The 18909-nt window shown below is 35.4% G+C and overlaps 2 protein-coding genes and 1 long non-coding RNA gene across 9 annotated transcripts; 1 reads left to right on the forward strand and 2 right to left on the reverse strand.

Annotated features, from left to right (window-relative positions):
* Positions 1–332: 332 nt before the first annotated feature.
* LOC143303743 (uncharacterized) lies at positions 333–9166 on the reverse strand. 6 transcript variants are annotated; one of them, XR_013060344.1, is made up of 6 exons: positions 9027–9166; positions 8526–8773; positions 7226–8423; positions 6643–6731; positions 1402–6540; positions 333–1326 (listed from the first exon to the last, which is right to left on the reverse strand). XR_013060344.1 is itself a non-coding variant. In XM_076625456.1 (6 exons), exons 1-4 carry the CDS (start codon positions 7197–7199, stop codon positions 6476–6478), a joined length of 447 nt encoding a protein of 148 aa, XP_076481571.1. In that variant the 5' UTR covers positions 7200–7243; the 3' UTR covers positions 333–1326; positions 1402–6216; positions 6319–6475. The 6 variants fall into 6 exon arrangements, 4 of the variants coding, with proteins under 4 accessions (XP_076481571.1, XP_076481573.1, XP_076481570.1 ...); XM_076625456.1 differs by lacking the exons at positions 8526–8773; positions 9027–9166 and adding an exon at positions 6807–6852 and having other exon boundaries at positions 1402–6216; positions 6319–6540; positions 6953–7243; XR_013060343.1 differs by having other exon boundaries at positions 1402–6731.
* Positions 6728–7893, forward strand: LOC143303744 (uncharacterized). Its single transcript, XR_013060345.1, has 2 exons — positions 6728–6979; positions 7240–7893. It is a non-coding gene; the product is annotated as an uncharacterized LOC143303744 (long non-coding RNA).
* A 2393-nt stretch (positions 9167–11559) lies between the features above and the next one.
* LOC143303741 (uncharacterized) lies at positions 11560–18569 on the reverse strand. 2 transcript variants are annotated; one of them, XM_076625438.1, is made up of 5 exons: positions 18453–18569; positions 18034–18079; positions 17870–17958; positions 12629–17767; positions 11560–12553 (listed from the first exon to the last, which is right to left on the reverse strand). In XM_076625438.1, the coding sequence occupies exons 1-4, from the start codon at positions 18559–18561 to the stop codon at positions 17703–17705; spliced, it is 309 nt and encodes a 102-aa protein (XP_076481553.1). In that variant the 5' UTR covers positions 18562–18569; the 3' UTR covers positions 11560–12553; positions 12629–17702. The 2 variants fall into 2 exon arrangements, with proteins under 2 accessions (XP_076481553.1, XP_076481552.1); XM_076625437.1 differs by lacking the exon at positions 18453–18569 and adding an exon at positions 18180–18426.
* Between the last annotated feature and the right edge of the window lie 340 nt (positions 18570–18909).

Here is an 18909-nt window from a genome sequence, read left to right on the forward strand (position 1 = left end):
TAAAACAATATTAATATATAAATGTTCTAATTGCGGTAGAATAAGGAAAAACGAGCGACAGACGAAAAATTACTTCGATATCAAACAAAACTAAAGAGCCGTCACTAAAACTTTGCTGATGACATTTATGAGCAGCCATGTTGGATTTACACGCGTCATGGCGACAGGAATATTAGGGATTAATGGCAGTCAGGCGTGAGAAACAAATCACGAAAACACATTGTTAACACTTTTCTTTAATAAATTCTATGCGCAACTACAAATGTAAAAATATATATATATATATATATATATATATATATATATATATATATAATTAATTAAAAAGGGGGGAAATATAAAATTAAATATATTTAACGTACATAAAATAGATAACACATTTAAAAAATATATATATATGTCGGAGATGAAAGGAAAGCCGAAGCCTTTCCTTGGAAATTTTGGGAACATCCTCTAGTACCTTAGCCTAGATTTTATTATAGTTGTAATTGCTTAAGATTTGTAATAAGCGAGATTGGGTTCGAGGTGACAATCGGTCGCTGAACGTAGCCACGGTCACGGGATGGATGTTTTATCTAACGGAGGTCTGGAGTGGTTGTATGTGTTTTCCGAGAAATGTGGTTGTGGCGGCATGCGGCCTCGAGAGCGGGCCTAGCCACGTGTGATGTTGCCTCGGAGGTGCCGATGCAATGGGACATACATTGCATTAGTAATCAAAACTCCAGGCAGAAACTGCCTAGCAACGGCGTTTGGAACTTTCTCGATGCTTCCAACGAGTGTGCCTAGCAACGGCGTTTGGAACCTTCTCGATGCTTCCAAACGGGTATAGAAAACAAAATGCAATCGTACAGGGAGAAAAATCTCCACGAGGCTGGCATTTCTTGCGATTGCCTTGGAGAGTGATACATCGAGCATTTTCGACGATCGCATTTGCGTCTAAGTTAGTTTCGCTTAGTAAGGAGTTATCCCGGTGACCGTGGATTCGTTTGAACTCAAACATTGCTAATAGTATTATTTAATTTAATTATTCGTAGATCGTATTATTCATTAGGCTTAGTGTTTGTTAGACTTATTATTAGTTGTACTTATTACTTGTTAAGCTTAGTGATAGACCTGTATATACGTGTAAATAATCTCGGCTTTGTGAAACGATGGCTAGTCCACATGAAGAGTCGTCGCGCGCCCAAAATTCGAATCGTGATCCGACATATATATATATATATATACATCGTACATAAAAACAAAATACATCTAAAAATAATAATAATAAGGAACCTCTGATGGAAATGCCTTCGCAAACATTGTCCGAACGTCGATCACCGAAGCCTAGGGGAACAACAAAAAGGGAAAAAACATTAAAATCGCAAAAAACAACCAGAATATGCGAATATCCAAACTTACGAAAAATAACTCAAAGAAGGAGGTCCTTGTTGTGGGAGAGCAGCGGATGTCGCGCGTGTTGCCCGAGCGAGCATCGAAGTGATAATGATGCTGCGGCCGCCAGCCCTTGCACGCGCCGAAGAAACACCGGTAATTCCCACGGTACAGCACGTGGAAGTTTCTCGCGGAAAGGACTAGATCAGCGTGGAATGCTTCAAAATCTCCTAGACGCTAGCTCAGCAGAAACACAGGACTGATAAAAACTAAGTCGAAATATGGAATTTACATTTTGTCACGTACGATTCCAAGAAACCCAAACTGCAACATCCCGATTCCCACGGAAGCGTACCCCCAGTGGACCACCACCCCGTGGGGGATGGCATTATAAATAAGCGTAGCAACATAGCGCAGCGCTCATTATTATTCTGGTGAACATTCTTATTACGGTTCATTATTCTTTGTTCATTATTATAGTGTCCATTCTTCTTATAATTTGCGTTCGTTCATTTTTTATAGTGTTCATTCCTTACGGCTCATTATTCTTCGCTCATTAGTTTGTTCATAATTCTTGTGATCGTTTGTTATTACGGCCCATTATTAATTTATTACTACGTTCGTTATTGCGCTCGTCACTGCGTTTAGAAATTTTGTATAGTATTTTGCGTTTCGGGGTCTTTAGTTTTTCGGTCAAGAAAAGAGAGTCGCGACTAAGTAAAAAGAAAATTTTATCTTTGAAGTCCTCATTTCATCGTTTAAACACAAACGCGCATTGTAATTGCGGTATTAATCCAGCTAAGTGAATTGCTCAGTCTGTATTAAAATAGATAAATAAAGTAAGAGTTGATAGTAAACTATATTCGAGTTCAAATAATAAACCCAACAAAACTTTGACGACCACCGGAGCGGCTGAGGCAATGGCACCAGACAGCACCTACTCCTCAAGGTAAGAAAATTAATTTTGAAAATTTCCTTCTTCTCTGGTAATCTCGTTGCCCTCGAGAATTGAATTAGAACTTCCTATCATCGATTTCGTTTTATTTTCGTGAACGGTTTTGAAGATAGAATCATTGTTTAAACTTTTAACAAAAGAGTTGTCCGCTGTGTCGGCTTGTGCGAACGGTGTTTTCAGCTACTGAAATATCCACTGATCTTCGCATTCCTCCTCCCATTGTTGGTAAAATATTACCCGTCTTTGGGCAAGGCTTGCGAAATCACACAAGTCCCGCACAGAAAGGACTATTAAATACATCGTCGGGGTCAATCGAAAATTAAGAACAATACCGGCATTGCTATTAACCGATATTCTTGCCATCATTGCATGCGATTGTAAGAGAGATATAACAGAACAATTTCCCTTCGAGAATTTAACCAAAGGATCGTTCGCTGTGTTGGCTTGTGCAAACGGTGTTTTCGATTATCGAAAACACCCATCGATCTTCGCATTCCTCCTCCCACTGTTGGTAAAATATTACCCGTCTTTGGGCAAGGCTTGCGAAATCACACGAGTCCCACACAGAGAGGATCGTTAGAATCATCCTCGATTATTAAACTCAAAAGGCAAGAAAATCGTGGTGACAGAATCCATCGTAGTAAATGAATTGAATTTCGGTTCTAACGGCAAACTACTACAGCGAAATTAAAAGAGAAGAAGAAGTCAAACGTAAAAATAAATTTATATAAAACAACGAAAAATCTCACATTCCTATCCAATCCAGCAACGCTAAAATATATATATCTAGCTAATAAAATATATATATAATAACCTAAGCCATTTTACATTCAAATAAAAATCCGTCCAACGAGGAAAAATATTTATTGTACCCAGCTTTAATCCTCTCCCGTGCTAGTATCCCTGCGCATAGCAGGTTAGCCGAAAAGTGGAATTCGTTTACCAGTTGCATTAAGCGTCAGTTAACGCTACCCATTAAACGTAAAAGAAAATAATAAAAATAAAATATTTTGAAATAGTCCTTAGACTATTTCTGGTGGCAGCAACTACCGTATTAATTAGAAATCTAAATCAGTATTAAAACACACAATAATATCATTTCAATTTATTTCCCTTCCGATTAAATTCAAAACTCAAACTATAAAAAAAAAATTTTCAGTAAAATTTAACTTTAGATTTGATCGATTTAAACAAATAGATACGTAACAGAGTAAAGTAATAAATTTTTGGTGGCAGCGGTGGGATACGCTCCACGGAGGATTAAAGTTGGTTTAAACGGTTCGATTCGCTCCACAAGGGATTAAAGTTGTCACGATTATCGATAAAATATATACCTAAGAAATAATGTCGACTAAATTAGAATCGTTGGACAAAGGCATGATCTTGATGTTATCGGAAAAACTTAAAGCATGGGATGCGAATTTTCGCGACATGAGTACAGCAATGAATAAATTACAAGACGATGTGCGTTCACTGAAAATAAAAAAGGAAATCAAGACACCCGTATCATCGCCGATAATTTCCCAAGCGACAGTACCGATAGAAGTTAATCCCCAATCAATTAAGTTAAAAGATGCAATAGAGACAGTACCAGTGTTCGACGGACATCGACCCTCGGTATTTCGATTTTTAAGAGCATGCGAGCGTGCACGAAACATGGTTCCTAGGCATCAAGAATCTCAGTTAGTAAAATTATTAACGAATAAGCTTCGCGGACACGCGTTTCTCGCCGTAGAAGACACAGAAGTAATAAGTTCAAACGATTTCGGGAATAAATTAAAAGATATGTTCGGTCCGGGAAAAACGGTTAACGAATATAAAGGGGAATTAGCTACAATATTTCAACGACCGGGAGAAGATATTTTGGACTACATAGAACGCGTCAAAGATCTCAGGCTGGCGATAATGAACGGGGAAAGGTACGAGTACGGCACCGTATTTCAAGATAGGATAGATCGAGACACGAGGGAAGCTTTCGTTAAGGGGCTCCCAAGTAAAGATAGCAGGATACCAATCCTTGGACGATGCGTACCGCCAAGCCGTGAAAGCAACACGAGAATTAAAACAAGTGAACAATAGAATTCGATACCAACGTCCGACACCTTCGGATAATTATAACCAAAACAACGCTCATCCACCATACAATAGTATCTATACTGTAAACAACCGCCAGGACTGGAGATTTGTACCGCCGTCGCAGAAACATCTAAACAACCCGGGAATAGAAGTAAATGTCAGGAAAGAAACAAGAGCAATAACTTGGGAAGAAAAACGCATAAATAAATACCTCGATAGAGATCTAAATCAATAGAGAGATGCTGATCATTTCAACCAATCAACTTTTCAATGCAAACACCATTCCGTTGCTGTGATAAGGGATAATGTCACGTTAAATAATAAAAGGACGCACGGTGCCATAGACAGGATCATGAGTGAGAAATTTTCTGAGTTACCAAACAAGATAAATAATATTAGTGCCAAAGAACTTTCAGACAAAGCAGAAACTAGGAAATTGAACGACGAGACGACAGGCAATGCTTATCCACTGCCTAACATCACAGAGATATTGGACCCGCTGGGAAGTGCAAATCGCCTCTCCACGTTCGACTTGGTAAAGATACAAAAGCAAGACTCCACGAATTTCGTGAATGTTTCAACCATAATAGGAAAAGAGATAGCGAGTACATCTCACTCAAAAACTTCTATAAAACCATCAGAAGGAAACTTTATCGAACTCAAAGCCAAATCATTAAATTGCAAGGAAGATTACACTATAGAAAATAAAAATATAGCTATCCCTAAATCCAAAACAGAATCTATAAGCAAAAAGGTTTGTAATAAAAATTCAAAGAATAATTCCAAATCTACCAAAAATATTCCTAAACGTTCCATACAAATAAATAATAATTTAATTATAATAAGCACTTCCAGTAAAACTATTCATCCTGAAAAGGTAGAGAAAAATAAAGGTGCTGCGAATAAAATAAATGAAGAAGAAAAAAGGGTAACTAAGGAAAAGGATTCTAAACATTTTCAAGCTGAAGAAACGCAAGTTCAACGAGCTCAAAGAAATCAAAAGGGAGAAAACAGGGAATCACCAGTCGAAGATATATATAAAAACTTGAATAAATACGCTAGCCATTGGATTATAATTGGATTAAAAATACTTTATTGGTTACTACATCTAATATTTGACGTAGGTAACATAGTAAGTAGTGCTGATCTTATGATTCCCCCAGGAAAATATGGATGGTATCACACTATACTATATACAAAATATTTTTGGGTTAATATGGCTGCGGCACTCTCAAAAATTTGTATCTTAAATGCTATTAGCAAGCAATTGGATAATTGGATCAATGTCAGTAAACCTGTGTCTTGGCGCAAAATAAAAACTAAAATGAAGGAAAGGAACGAAATTCTCCCCGCACAAATTAGTTTCGGACATCTAGCCAGAGAACCTATTGGTGAAGTAACAATCGAAGAGAACACGGAACCAACATGCGCAGAATATCTCGAAGATCTGTTCAATAAAATTAACACTGTACAACGAATGGCAAGAGAAAATTTGATAAAATCCAAACTAAGACTAACGATCGACGAATTAACCCTCAAGATTTTAAAACAGGAGATTCGATATATCTACTAAAAGAACCTAGTAAAGGAAAATTCTCCGATCAATATACTGGACCATACAAGCTGCTAGAAATCTTGCAGAACCAGAACGTCAAGATTGAAGTAAAAGGGATTCCGCGAACGGTGCACTTAAACAAGCTAAAACTAGCGCATAACCGAAATAAGCAATGAATAAAGTGATTTCAGTGGGCAACGTAGTGCAGTAGTGTATGTTGTAGTGCTGTTCGTCGAATAATACAGATATCGAACACCTAAAAGAGAAAAGGAAAAATTATTATGTGTACTCTAATTATTGTTTGAATATAAAACGTGTTGATTCAATAAATAATTAAAAGAGTGAAAGTGAAAGTTACCTTGTGAACAAGTGATCAACAAACAAGAAAGTGTACGTGTAAGTATAGGTTATGGATCGTTGTTCGCGGAACATAATGTATGACAGCTACCTAAAATAAGTGAATAAATTAGTCTCAATTGTCTCAGTGCAAAATACAAGGTTACTAAGTGTTATAACTATATTGTGGATAAATCAAAAGGAAGTGTGACACTGTTGGTCGAATAATACAGATAGCAAAAACCTAAAAGAAAAAAAAAGAAAATTATCAGGTGTACTCCAATTATTGTTTGAATATACAACGTGTTGATTCAATAAAAATTAAAAGAGTGAAAGTGAAAGTTACCTTGTGAACAAGTAATCATCATACGAGAAGGTTTACGTGCAAAATAGGTTATGGATCTCGGTTTGCGAAACACCATGTACAACAGCCAGCTGAAAAATAAATGAACAAATTAACTTCAACTGCCTTAATGCAAAATACAACAGTACTAAATGTTATAACAATACTATGGAAGCATGGCACTGTTCGTCGAACAACACAGATGACGGAAACCTGAAAAGAAAAAGAAGTTTATTACAAATGCTCCGATTACTGTTTGAATGTAAAACGTGTTAGTTCAACGAATAACTAAAACAGTGGAAGTGCAACTTACCTCGTGAACAATTAATCACCATACAAGGTAGTGTACATGCATGAATGTCGCAGATTAACAAGAAGAAATAAAATAGCTGATAAGTGTAGAAAGTGGTTAGGAAATAATTAAGATAGATTAATTGAAAGTAAAAGGATATCTTATTATGTATTAATCTACGTAGTATTGTTATATTATTATATCTAACATGTAGAAGTGGATTTTGTAATACACAATAGCGGTCGCACACACAATGCATTATACACATATTAAACTAAATAAACTAAACAGTACCATTATGGCCACAGATATAAGACGATTGAAGACAACCGTAGTAAGTATCCAAGGCATATCGAAGAATCAGATGATGTTGTGGGAATGATCTAGGTAAGTGATGCAACATCGAAAGAGTAGAATCTGAAGAATTACAGACAATGTTAATCTAACAAGTAGATTTTAATCACTAATAAGGGAACTAACTCATATCATACACAAAATAATAGCAAATAGCAAGTACATGCAATAATAAATTAATAGGGAAAATAAGAAAGGTTAATAAACACAGGAATAGGTTAGAAATTAATCAAGATAGACTAACTAAATATTAACAACATGACTGAACTCGGTGCAAAGGAATAAAGTTACGTTACACAAAATAACTGGTAACACAATACACAAAAAAAAGACGAAAAAAAAAAAACATTAACTAAATTAAACGAGATTTATATAAATGCGAGTCACGTATAATCAAAACAATGACTATCGAAATTCGAAAACAACACAATCCATGCTATCGCACTAAGGTAGCACACAGTATTGACACACACACAATATCATGAAACACAAACAATATTACAGAAACACTACAAAATAAATTATAATAATTAACAAATTAACTATTTCAACAACACGCTACTGTTGACATTAAACAAACGATATACGCAAGCGACCATGTTGAAAAATTCGTCGCGCGCACATACAAATAATAGCCAATACAATGTAATACAGCATCATAATAGCAATGTTAGGTACTAATAAAAAAAAAAAAAAAAAAGGGAGAGAGTTAAGGCAAATATATATAGTAAATAACAACTAACGTAATCATAACATATTATATATATTATACTATATACAGAGATACAGTATTCATACAAGGAACAGGTCCGAATGAAACATATATATAAAAAAAAAAAAATATATAATATATGTATATATTAACTATTTTTGTAGGTGTGTACAGAACTGATGGCGAATTCATCAACCATTCTCTGAACGACGGATGGAAGAACATGTAGGTGTTGTCCAGACGTTTCACGAGGAATCCAGAGAGCATTTTGAATCTCTGCAGAAAATCCTTCCATGCATGTTCGTTTACAAAAACCTGACAGACATCGAAAGAATTTTTTTTTTAGTCCAAGGAATAGCAATCCGCACCGTAGAACTGTAAAGCACCTGTACGCCACTCACGAAACCAAATACTTTTGCTATCCATCTGTAAACAAACAACATCTATAACAATACATATAATTTTCACTTATGTTTACCAATATATATACACGCATGTTGTAAAGTAGGCGATATTTATAACACTCACTTCCATTGATAATGCAAGTGACTCGTAAAATAAGTCGTCATATTTACCATTACACGCACATATATATATATATATATATATTCAAAGACAAGCTATAATTGGAATTCCTATTGATAATATATACTTATATATTTATAACGATAAAACAAATCTCATCTATATTACTTATCAATACGTATGCATATATGTATATAATTATAACCCAGCATTCATAATATTTATTTTCACTGATAACATGTACGTAAAACCTAAAATAAAACAAAAGTTTTAATAATAAAAAAAAAAAGAGAGAGAAAAAAATAATATAATATATATATATATATAAATATAAAAATTTTCTTTTTTTCTATACATATATTAATAATAATAAAAAGTTATTCTTATTTCTGATAAACTCGAAAGTAAAACGACAAATGACAACATTATACCATGATATACTGACACAAAGACGCAACACACAGAAGAAACTAATAGAGAATGCTTTAAGCTTGGCAAACTTACCGCCCGACGAATTTGCATACACCATAACCAAAACCCAGGACGCATGGCTCTGATCGCAGGAGAAGCGGTCCATATAGTCAAATGCATTCCGGTACAAGTAAAAGTACGACATACAACAAAATGCTACTCGGAGCTACCCGTTTGGCAAGGGAATCGCACCACAGAAACTCCGCCCGGACGTGCGCCAAACGTGGCGATATTCAGCATCATCGTCGTTGGCCACGAGCGAAATATATATATATATATATATATCCCGAAAAAAAAACCTGGATGCACTACGGGACCACGTCATGTTCCCGGCAGGAAAAACTGCAGTCCTGAACACATTGGCCAGAAGAGCGACAGGAAAAACAATCGTCCCTGGAACAGTAAACATCCTGGGAACGATGGACGACAACACCAGTAGTCACTCAACAACCAACGACATCTACGTCCGCCTTGAGCGAACTCAGTGACACAATCAGTCAAATTTCCTTTGGAAATTTGAACTCCAAGGGCGGGGGTGTCACGTCCCGCGCTCCGCACGCGCCGTAACAAGAACAAGAAAACTATTCTATACAAAACGCGCGAATAAGGATTTGAATGCACAAACGAACGCACGGCGCTACGAAACTAAAGGAAGGATTAACAAAACGAGGGCGACTAATAAATCCAACCAGTATAAAATAAAACAAATAAAACCAGCTAATGGATTGAACGAGTTACGAACCAAACAAATAAACCGGGAAATAAGAAAGCTACAAAAGAGGAAATAATTGAAACGCCAGAAATACATGTATATATAAATATATTTTAATCAATCAACTTGGAGAGTTACATATAAGTATAAACACTAATGCTAGACATGTAATAAACTAGTAAATATTAGAGACAGTGCTTCCAATACTATATTAACAATTTATGAAATATAAGTATATACGAAGTCAAAAACTAATAGTCTAACGAATACATAAAACATACAATATTGAATTATTAAAGAAATAAAAGTTACATTGTCAGAAACATATATATATGTGTGCGCATTCTATCAAACAGATGCATACTTAAAACTAGCCTACATTCCGGTAAAGAATTATAAAATAAGAACTACATTACGAAACATGCATGTCTATATATAAATATATAAATTATATTCTAAACTAAACTACTATTAATGTATGCTCTTTCTACATTATTGATTCAAATTGATAATCTAAGATACATACTTAAAACTAGCCTACATTCCGGTAAAGAATTACAAAATAAGAACTACATTACGAAACATGCATGTCTCTACGCAAACATATAAAAAATCTATAAACTAAACTACTATTAATGTATGCGCATTCTACGTTATTGATTCAAATCGATAATCTAAGATACATATTTAAAGTTAGCTTACGTTCCAGTAAAGAATTATAAAACAAGAACTACACTGCGAAACATGCATGTCTCTATGCAAACATATAAAAATCTATGTATGCTCATTCTACATTATTGATTCAAATCGATAATCTAAGATACATATTTAAAACTAGTTTACGTTCCAGTAAAGAATTATAAAATAAGAACTACATTACGAAACATGCATGTCTCTACATAAACATATAAATAATCTATTTTCTAAACTAAAACTACTATAGAACACACAACGCAACACTTGGGACTAAGCGACAACCTGTCGATAGCCCAAACGCTCAAAACAATTAACAGCGCAACGACTTGAGGAATTGGGTACAGAAATTCTACCATCAAACACAAATATGTAAACACACATTAAACGCACAATAATCTAGAAACAAAACCTTCAATACTATGTTGTCACAATACAAGATATATATGTATATATGAAATCAAATGATTGACACATAACCTCAAATACACAACACTATATCACTAAAGAATCTAAATGAAAATCACTTTGCCAGAAATATATACATATATACGTGTGCGTGTGCGTGTTCTATCTTATTAAAAGAAATTAATATAAAATAAATAATTAACATTTCATTTCGTATGAACACTACATGGGCAAGAGAAATATGCATATAAATACGTATATAAATATATATATATATATGTGTGAGTGCATATGTTTTATATTATCGAATACTCTATAAAATAAACTACTCAAAGCAATAAATAACGCAATCGAAGAATTACAAAACATTAGCTATACTGAAGTGACACACAACATAAACATATATATATACGTATATTCACACGAGTTATACTTTAAAACAATATTAATAAATAAATGTTCTAATTGCGGTAGAATAAGGAAAAACGAGCGACAGACGAAAAATTACTTCGATATCAAACAAAACTAAAGAGCCGTCACTAAAACTTTGCTGATGACATTTATGAGCAGCCATGTTGGATTTACACGCGTCATGGCGACAGGAATATTAGGGATTAATGGCAGTCAGGCGTGAGAAACAAATCACGAAAACACATTGTTAACACTTTTCTTTAATAAATTCTATGCGCAACTACAAATGTAAATATATATATATATATATATATATATATATATAATTAATTAAAAAGGGGGGAAATATAAAATTAAATATATTTAACGTACATAAAATAGATAACACATTTAAAAAATATATATATATGTCGGAGATGAAAGGAAAGCCGAAGCCTTTCCTTGGAAATTTTGGGAACATCCTCTAGTACCTTAGCCTAGATTTTATTATAGTTGTAATTGCTTAAGATTTGTAATAAGCGAGATTGGGTTCGAGGTGACAATCGGTCGCTGAACGTAGCCACGGTCACGGGATGGATGTTTTATCTAACGGAGGTCTGGAGTGGTTGTATGTGTTTTCCGAGAAATGTGGTTGTGGCGGCATGCGGCCTCGAGAGCGGGCCTAGCCACGTGTGATGTTGCCTCGGAGGTGCCGATGCAATGGGACATACATTGCATTAGTAATCAAAACTCCAGGCAGAAACTGCCTAGCAACGGCGTTTGGAACTTTCTCGATGCTTCCAACGAGTGTGCCTAGCAACGGCGTTTGGAACCTTCTCGATGCTTCCAAACGGGTATAGAAAACAAAATGCAATCGTACAGGGAGAAAAATCTCCACGAGGCTGGCATTTCTTGCGATTGCCTTGGAGAGTGATACATCGAGCATTTTCGACGATCGCATTTGCGTCTAAGTTAGTTTCGCTTAGTAAGGAGTTATCCCGGTGACCGTGGATTCGTTTGAACTCAAACATTGCTAATAGTATTATTTAATTTAATTATTCGTAGATCGTATTATTCATTAGGCTTAGTGTTTGTTAGACTTATTATTAGTTGTACTTATTACTTGTTAAGCTTAGTGATAGACCTGTATATACGTGTAAATAATCTCGGCTTTGTGAAACGATGGCTAGTCCACATGAAGAGTCGTCGCGCGCCCAAAATTCGAATCGTGATCCGACATATATATATATATATATACATCGTACATAAAAACAAAATACATCTAAAAATAATAATAATAAGGAACCTCTGATGGAAATGCCTTCGCAAACATTGTCCGAACGTCGATCACCGAAGCCTAGGGGAACAACAAAAAGGGAAAAAACATTAAAATCGCAAAAAACAACCAGAATATGCGAATATCCAAACTTACGAAAAATAACTCAAAGAAGGAGGTCCTTGTTGTGGGAGAGCAGCGGATGTCGCGCGTGTTGCCCGAGCGAGCATCGAAGTGATAATGATGCTGCGGCCGCCAGCCCTTGCACGCGCCGAAGAAACACCGGTAATTCCCACGGTACAGCACGTGGAAGTTTCTCGCGGAAAGGACTAGATCAGCGTGGAATGCTTCAAAATCTCCTAGACGCTAGCTCAGCAGAAACACAGGACTGATAAAAACTAAGTCGAAATATGGAATTTACATTTTGTCACGTACGATTCCAAGAAACCCAAACTGCAACATCCCGATTCCCACGGAAGCGTACCCCCAGTGGACCACCACCCCGTGGGGGATGGCATTATAAATAAGCGTAGCAACATAGCGCAGCGCTCATTATTATTCTGGTGAACATTCTTATTACGGTTCATTATTCTTTGTTCATTATTATAGTGTCCATTCTTCTTATAATTTGCGTTCGTTCATTTTTTATAGTGTTCATTCCTTACGGCTCATTATTCTTCGCTCATTAGTTTGTTCATAATTCTTGTGATCGTTTGTTATTACGGCCCATTATTAATTTATTACTACGTTCGTTATTGCGCTCGTCACTGCGTTTAGAAATTTTGTATAGTATTTTGCGTTTCGGGGTCTTTAGTTTTTCGGTCAAGAAAAGAGAGTCGCGACTAAGTAAAAAGAAAATTTTATCTTTGAAGTCCTCATTTCATCGTTTAAACACAAACGCGCATTGTAATTGCGGTATTAATCCAGCTAAGTGAATTGCTCAGTCTGTATTAAAATAGATAAATAAAGTAAGAGTTGATAGTAAACTATATTCGAGTTCAAATAATAAACCCGACAAAACTTTGACGACCACCGGAGCGGCTGAGGCAATGGCACCAGACAGCACCTACTCCTCAAGGTAAGAAAATTAATTTTGAAAATTTCCTTCTTCTCTGGTAATCTCGTTGCCCTCGAGAATTGAATTAGAACTTCCTATCATCGATTTCGTTTTATTTTCGTGAACGGTTTTGAAGATAGAATCATTGTTTAAACTTTTAACAAAAGAGTTGTCCGCTGTGTCGGCTTGTGCGAACGGTGTTTTCAGCTACTGAAATATCCACTGATCTTCGCATTCCTCCTCCCATTGTTGGTAAAATATTACCCGTCTTTGGGCAAGGCTTGCGAAATCACACAAGTCCCGCACAGAAAGGACTATTAAATACATCGTCGGGGTCAATCGAAAATTAAGAACAATACCGGCATTGCTATTAACCGATATTCTTGTCATCATTGCATGCGATTGCAAGAGAGATATAACAGAACAATTTCCCTTCGAGAATTTAACCAAAGGATCGTTCGCTGTGTTGGCTTGTGCAAACGGTGTTTTCGATTATCGAAAACACCCATCGATCTTCGCATTCCTCCTCCCACTGTTGGTAAAATATTACCCGTCTTTGGGCAAGGCTTGCGAAATCACACGAGTCCCACACAGAGAGGATCGTTAGAATCATCCTCGATTATTAAACTCAAAAGGCAAGAAAATCGTGGTGACAGAATCCATCGTAGTAAATGAATTGAATTTCGGTTCTAACGGCAAACTACTACAGCGAAATTAAAAGAGAAGAAGAAGTCAAACGTAAAAATAAATTTATATAAAACAACGAAAAATCTCACATTCCTATCCAATCCAGCAACGCTAAAATATATATATCTAGCTAATAAAATATATATATAATAACCTAAGCCATTTTACATTCAAATAAAAATCCGTTCAACGAGGAAAAATATTTATAGTACCCAGCTTTAATCCTCTCCCGTGCTAGTATCCCTGCGCATAGCAGGTTAGCCGAAAAGTGGAATTCGTTTACCAGTTGCATTAAGCGTCAGTTAACGCTACCCATTAAACGTAAAAGAAAATAATAAAAATAAAATATTTTGAAATAGTCCTTAGACTATTTCTGGTGGCAGCAACTACCGTATTAATTAGAAATCTAAATCAGTATTAAAACACACAATAATATCATTTCAATTTATTTCCCTTCCGATTAAATTCAAAACTCAAACTATAAAAAAAAAATTTTCAGTAAAATTTAACTTTAGATTTGATCGATTTAAACAAATAGATACGTAACAGAGTAAAGTAATAAATTTTTGGTGGCAGCGGTGGGATACGCTCCACGGAGGATTAAAGTTGGTTTAAACGGTTCGATTCGCTCCACAAGGGATTAAAGTTGTCACGATTATCGATAAAATATATACCTAAGAAATAATGTCGACTAAATTAGAATCGTTGGACAAAGGCATGATCTTGATGTTATCGGAAAAACTTAAAGCATGGGATGCGAATTTTCGCGACATGAGTACAGCAATGAATAAATTACAAGACGATGTGCGTTCACTGAAAATAAAAAAGGAAATCAAGACACCCGTATCATCGCCGATAATTTCCCAAGCGACAGTACCGATAGAAGTTAATCCCCAATCAATTAAGTTAAAAGATGCAATAGAGACAGTACCAGTGTTCGACGGACATCGACCCTCGGTATTTCGATTTTTAAGAGCATGCGAGCGTGCACGAAACATGGTTCCTAGGCATCAAGAATCTCAGTTAGTAAAATTATTAACGAATAAGCTTCGCGGACACGCGTTTCTCGCCGTAGAAGACACAGAAGTAATAAGTTCAAACGATTTCGGGAATAAATTAAAAGATATGTTCGGTCCGGGAAAAACGGTTAACGAATATAAAGGGGAATTAGCTACAATATTTCAACGACCGGGAGAAGATATTTTGGACTACATAGAACGCGTCAAAGATCTCAGGCTGGCGATAATGAACGGGGAAAGGTACGAGTACGGCACCGTATTTCAAGATAGGATAGATCGAGACACGAGGGAAGCTTTCGTTAAGGGGCTCCCAAGTAAAGATAGCAGGATACCAATCCTTGGACGATGCGTACCGCCAAGCCGTGAAAGCAACACGAGAATTAAAACAAGTGAACAATAGAATTCGATACCAACGTCCGACACCTTCGGATAATTATAACCAAAACAACGCTCATCCACCATACAATAGTATCTATACTGTAAACAACCGCCAGGACTGGAGATTTGTACCGCCGTCGCAGAAACATCTAAACAACCCGGGAATAGAAGTAAATGTCAGGAAAGAAACAAGAGCAATAACTTGGGAAGAAAAACGCATAAATAAATACCTCGATAGAGATCTAAATCAATAGAGAGATGCTGATCATTTCAACCAATCAACTTTTCAATGCAAACACCATTCCGTTGCTGTGATAAGGGATAATGTCACGTTAAATAATAAAAGGACGCACGGTGCCATAGACAGGATCATGAGTGAGAAATTTTCTGAGTTACCAAACAAGATAAATAATATTAGTGCCAAAGAACTTTCAGACAAAGCAGAAACTAGGAAATTGAACGACGAGACGACAGGCAATGCTTATCCACTGCCTAACATCACAGAGATATTGGACCCGCTGGGAAGTGCAAATCGCCTCTCCACGTTCGACTTGGTAAAGATACAAAAGCAAGACTCCACGAATTTCGTGAATGTTTCAACCATAATAGGAAAAGAGATAGCGAGTACATCTCACTCAAAAACTTCTATAAAACCATCAGAAGGAAACTTTATCGAACTCAAAGCCAAATCATTAAATTGCAAGGAAGATTACACTATAGAAAATAAAAATATAGCTATCCCTAAATCCAAAACAGAATCTATAAGCAAAAAGGTTTGTAATAAAAATTCAAAGAATAATTCCAAATCTACCAAAAATATTCCTAAACGTTCCATACAAATAAATAATAATTTAATTATAATAAGCACTTCCAGTAAAACTATTCATCCTGAAAAGGTAGAGAAAAATAAAGGTGCTGCGAATAAAATAAATGAAGAAGAAAAAAGGGTAACTAAGGAAAAGGATTCTAAACATTTTCAAGCTGAAGAAACGCAAGTTCAACGAGCTCAAAGAAATCAAAAGGGAGAAAACAGGGAATCACCAGTCGAAGATATATATAAAAACTTGAATAAATACGCTAGCCATTGGATTATAATTGGATTAAAAATACTTTATTGGTTACTACATCTAATATTTGACGTAGGTAACATAGTAAGTAGTGCTGATCTTATGATTCCCCCAGGAAAATATGGATGGTATCACACTATACTATATACAAAATATTTTTGGGTTAATATGGCTGCGGCACTCTCAAAAATTTGTATCTTAAATGCTATTAGCAAGCAATTGGATAATTGGATCAATGTCAGTAAACCTGTGTCTTGGCGCAAAATAAAAACTAAAATGAAGGAAAGGAACGAAATTCTCCCCGCACAAATTAGTTTCGGACATCTAGCCAGAGAACCTATTGGTGAAGTAACAATCGAAGAGAACACGGAACCAACATGCGCAGAATATCTCGAAGATCTGTTCAATAAAATTAACACTGTACAACGAATGGCAAGAGAAAATTTGATAAAATCCAAACTAAGACTAACGATCGACGAATTAACCCTCAAGATTTTAAAACAGGAGATTCGATATATCTACTAAAAGAACCTAGTAAAGGAAAATTCTCCGATCAATATACTGGACCATACAAGCTGCTAGAAATCTTGCAGAACCAGAACGTCAAGATTGAAGTAAAAGGGATTCCGCGAACGGTGCACTTAAACAAGCTAAAACTAGCGCATAACCGAAATAAGCAATGAATAAAGTGATTTCAGTGGGCAACGTAGTGCAGTAGTGTATGTTGTAGTGCTGTTCGTCGAATAATACAGATATCGAACACCTAAAAGAGAAAAGGAAAAATTATTATGTGTACTCTAATTATTGTTTGAATATAAAACGTGTTGATTCAATAAATAATTAAAAGAGTGAAAGTGAAAGTTACCTTGTGAACAAGTGATCAACAAACAAGAAAGTGTACGTGTAAGTATAGGTTATGGATCGTTGTTCGCGGAACATAATGTATGACAGCTACCTAAAATAAGTGAATAAATTAGTCTCAATTGTCTCAGTGCAAAATACAAGGTTACTAAGTGTTATAACTATATTGTGGATAAATCAAAAGGAAGTGTGACACTGTTGGTCGAATAATACAGATAGCAAAAACCTAAAAGAAAAAAAAAGAAAATTATCAGGTGTACTCCAATTATTGTTTGAATATACAACGTGTTGATTCAATAAAAATTAAAAGAGTGAAAGTGAAAGTTACCTTGTGAACAAGTAATCATCATACGAGAAGGTTTACGTGCAAAATAGGTTATGGATCTCGGTTTGCGAAACACCATGTACAACAGCCAGCTGAAAAATAAATGAACAAATTAACTTCAACTGCCTTAATGCAAAATACAACAGTACTAAATGTTATAACAATACTATGGAAGCATGGCACTGTTCGTCGAACAACACAGATGACGGAAACCTGAAAAGAAAAAGAAGTTTATTACAAATGCTCCGATTACTGTTTGAATGTAAAACGTGTTAGTTCAACGAATAACTAAAACAGTGGAAGTGCAACTTACCTCGTGAACAATTAATCACCATACAAGGAAGTGTACATGCATGAATGTCGCAGATTAACAAGAAGAAATAAAATAGCTGATAAGTGTAGAAAGTGGTTAGGAAATAATTAAGATAGATTAATTGAAAGTAAAAGGATATCTTATTATGTATTAATCTACGTAGTATTGTTATATTATTATATCTAACATGTAGAAGTGGATTTTGTAATACACAATAGCGGTCGCACACACAATGCATTATACACATATTAAACTAAATAAACTAAACAGTACCATTATGGCCACAGATATAAGACGATTGAAGACAACCGTAGTAAGTATCCAAGGCATATCGAAGAATCAGATGATGTTGTGGGAATGATCTAGGTAAGTGATGCAACATCGAAAGAGTAGAATCTGAAGAATTACAGACAATGTTAATCTAACAAGTAGATTTTAATCACTAATAAGGGAACTAACTCATATCATACACAAAATAATAGCAAATAGCAAGTACATGCAATAATAAATTAATAGGGAAAATAAGAAAGGTTAATAAACACAGGAATAGGTTAGAAATTAATCAAGATAGACTAACTAAATATTAACAACATGACTGAACTCGGTGCAAAGGAATAAAGTTACGTTACACAAAATAACTGGTAACACAATACACAAAAAAAAGACGAAAAAAAAAAAACATTAACTAAATTAAACGAGATTTATATAAATGCGAGTCACGTATAATCAA

Source organism: Bombus vancouverensis, chromosome 16 (genome assembly GCF_051014615.1).
Source record: "Bombus vancouverensis nearcticus chromosome 16, iyBomVanc1_principal, whole genome shotgun sequence".
Taxonomy (NCBI): domain Eukaryota; kingdom Metazoa; phylum Arthropoda; class Insecta; order Hymenoptera; family Apidae; genus Bombus; species Bombus vancouverensis.

Excerpts from the sequence above, each read along its gene's own strand:
- LOC143303741 (XM_076625437.1), bottom strand. The coding sequence starts at position 18,426 with ATGTGTATAATGCATTGTGTGTGCGACCGCTATTGTGTATTACAAAAT. Across the intron at positions 18,080-18,179 it reads GGTGATTAATTGTTCACGAG|GTTTCCGTCATCTGTGTTGT; the intron begins GTAAGTTGCACT and ends TTTTCTTTTCAG. Across the intron at positions 17,959-18,033 it reads AACAGTGCCATGCTTCCATA|CTGGCTGTTGTACATGGTGT; the intron begins GTATTGTTATAA and ends TTTATTTTTCAG.
- LOC143303743 (XM_076625456.1), bottom strand. The coding sequence starts at position 7,199 with ATGTGTATAATGCATTGTGTGTGCGACCGCTATTGTGTATTACAAAAT. Across the intron at positions 6,853-6,952 it reads GGTGATTAATTGTTCACGAG|GTTTCCGTCATCTGTGTTGT; the intron begins GTAAGTTGCACT and ends TTTTCTTTTCAG. Across the intron at positions 6,732-6,806 it reads AACAGTGCCATGCTTCCATA|CTGGCTGTTGTACATGGTGT; the intron begins GTATTGTTATAA and ends TTTATTTTTCAG.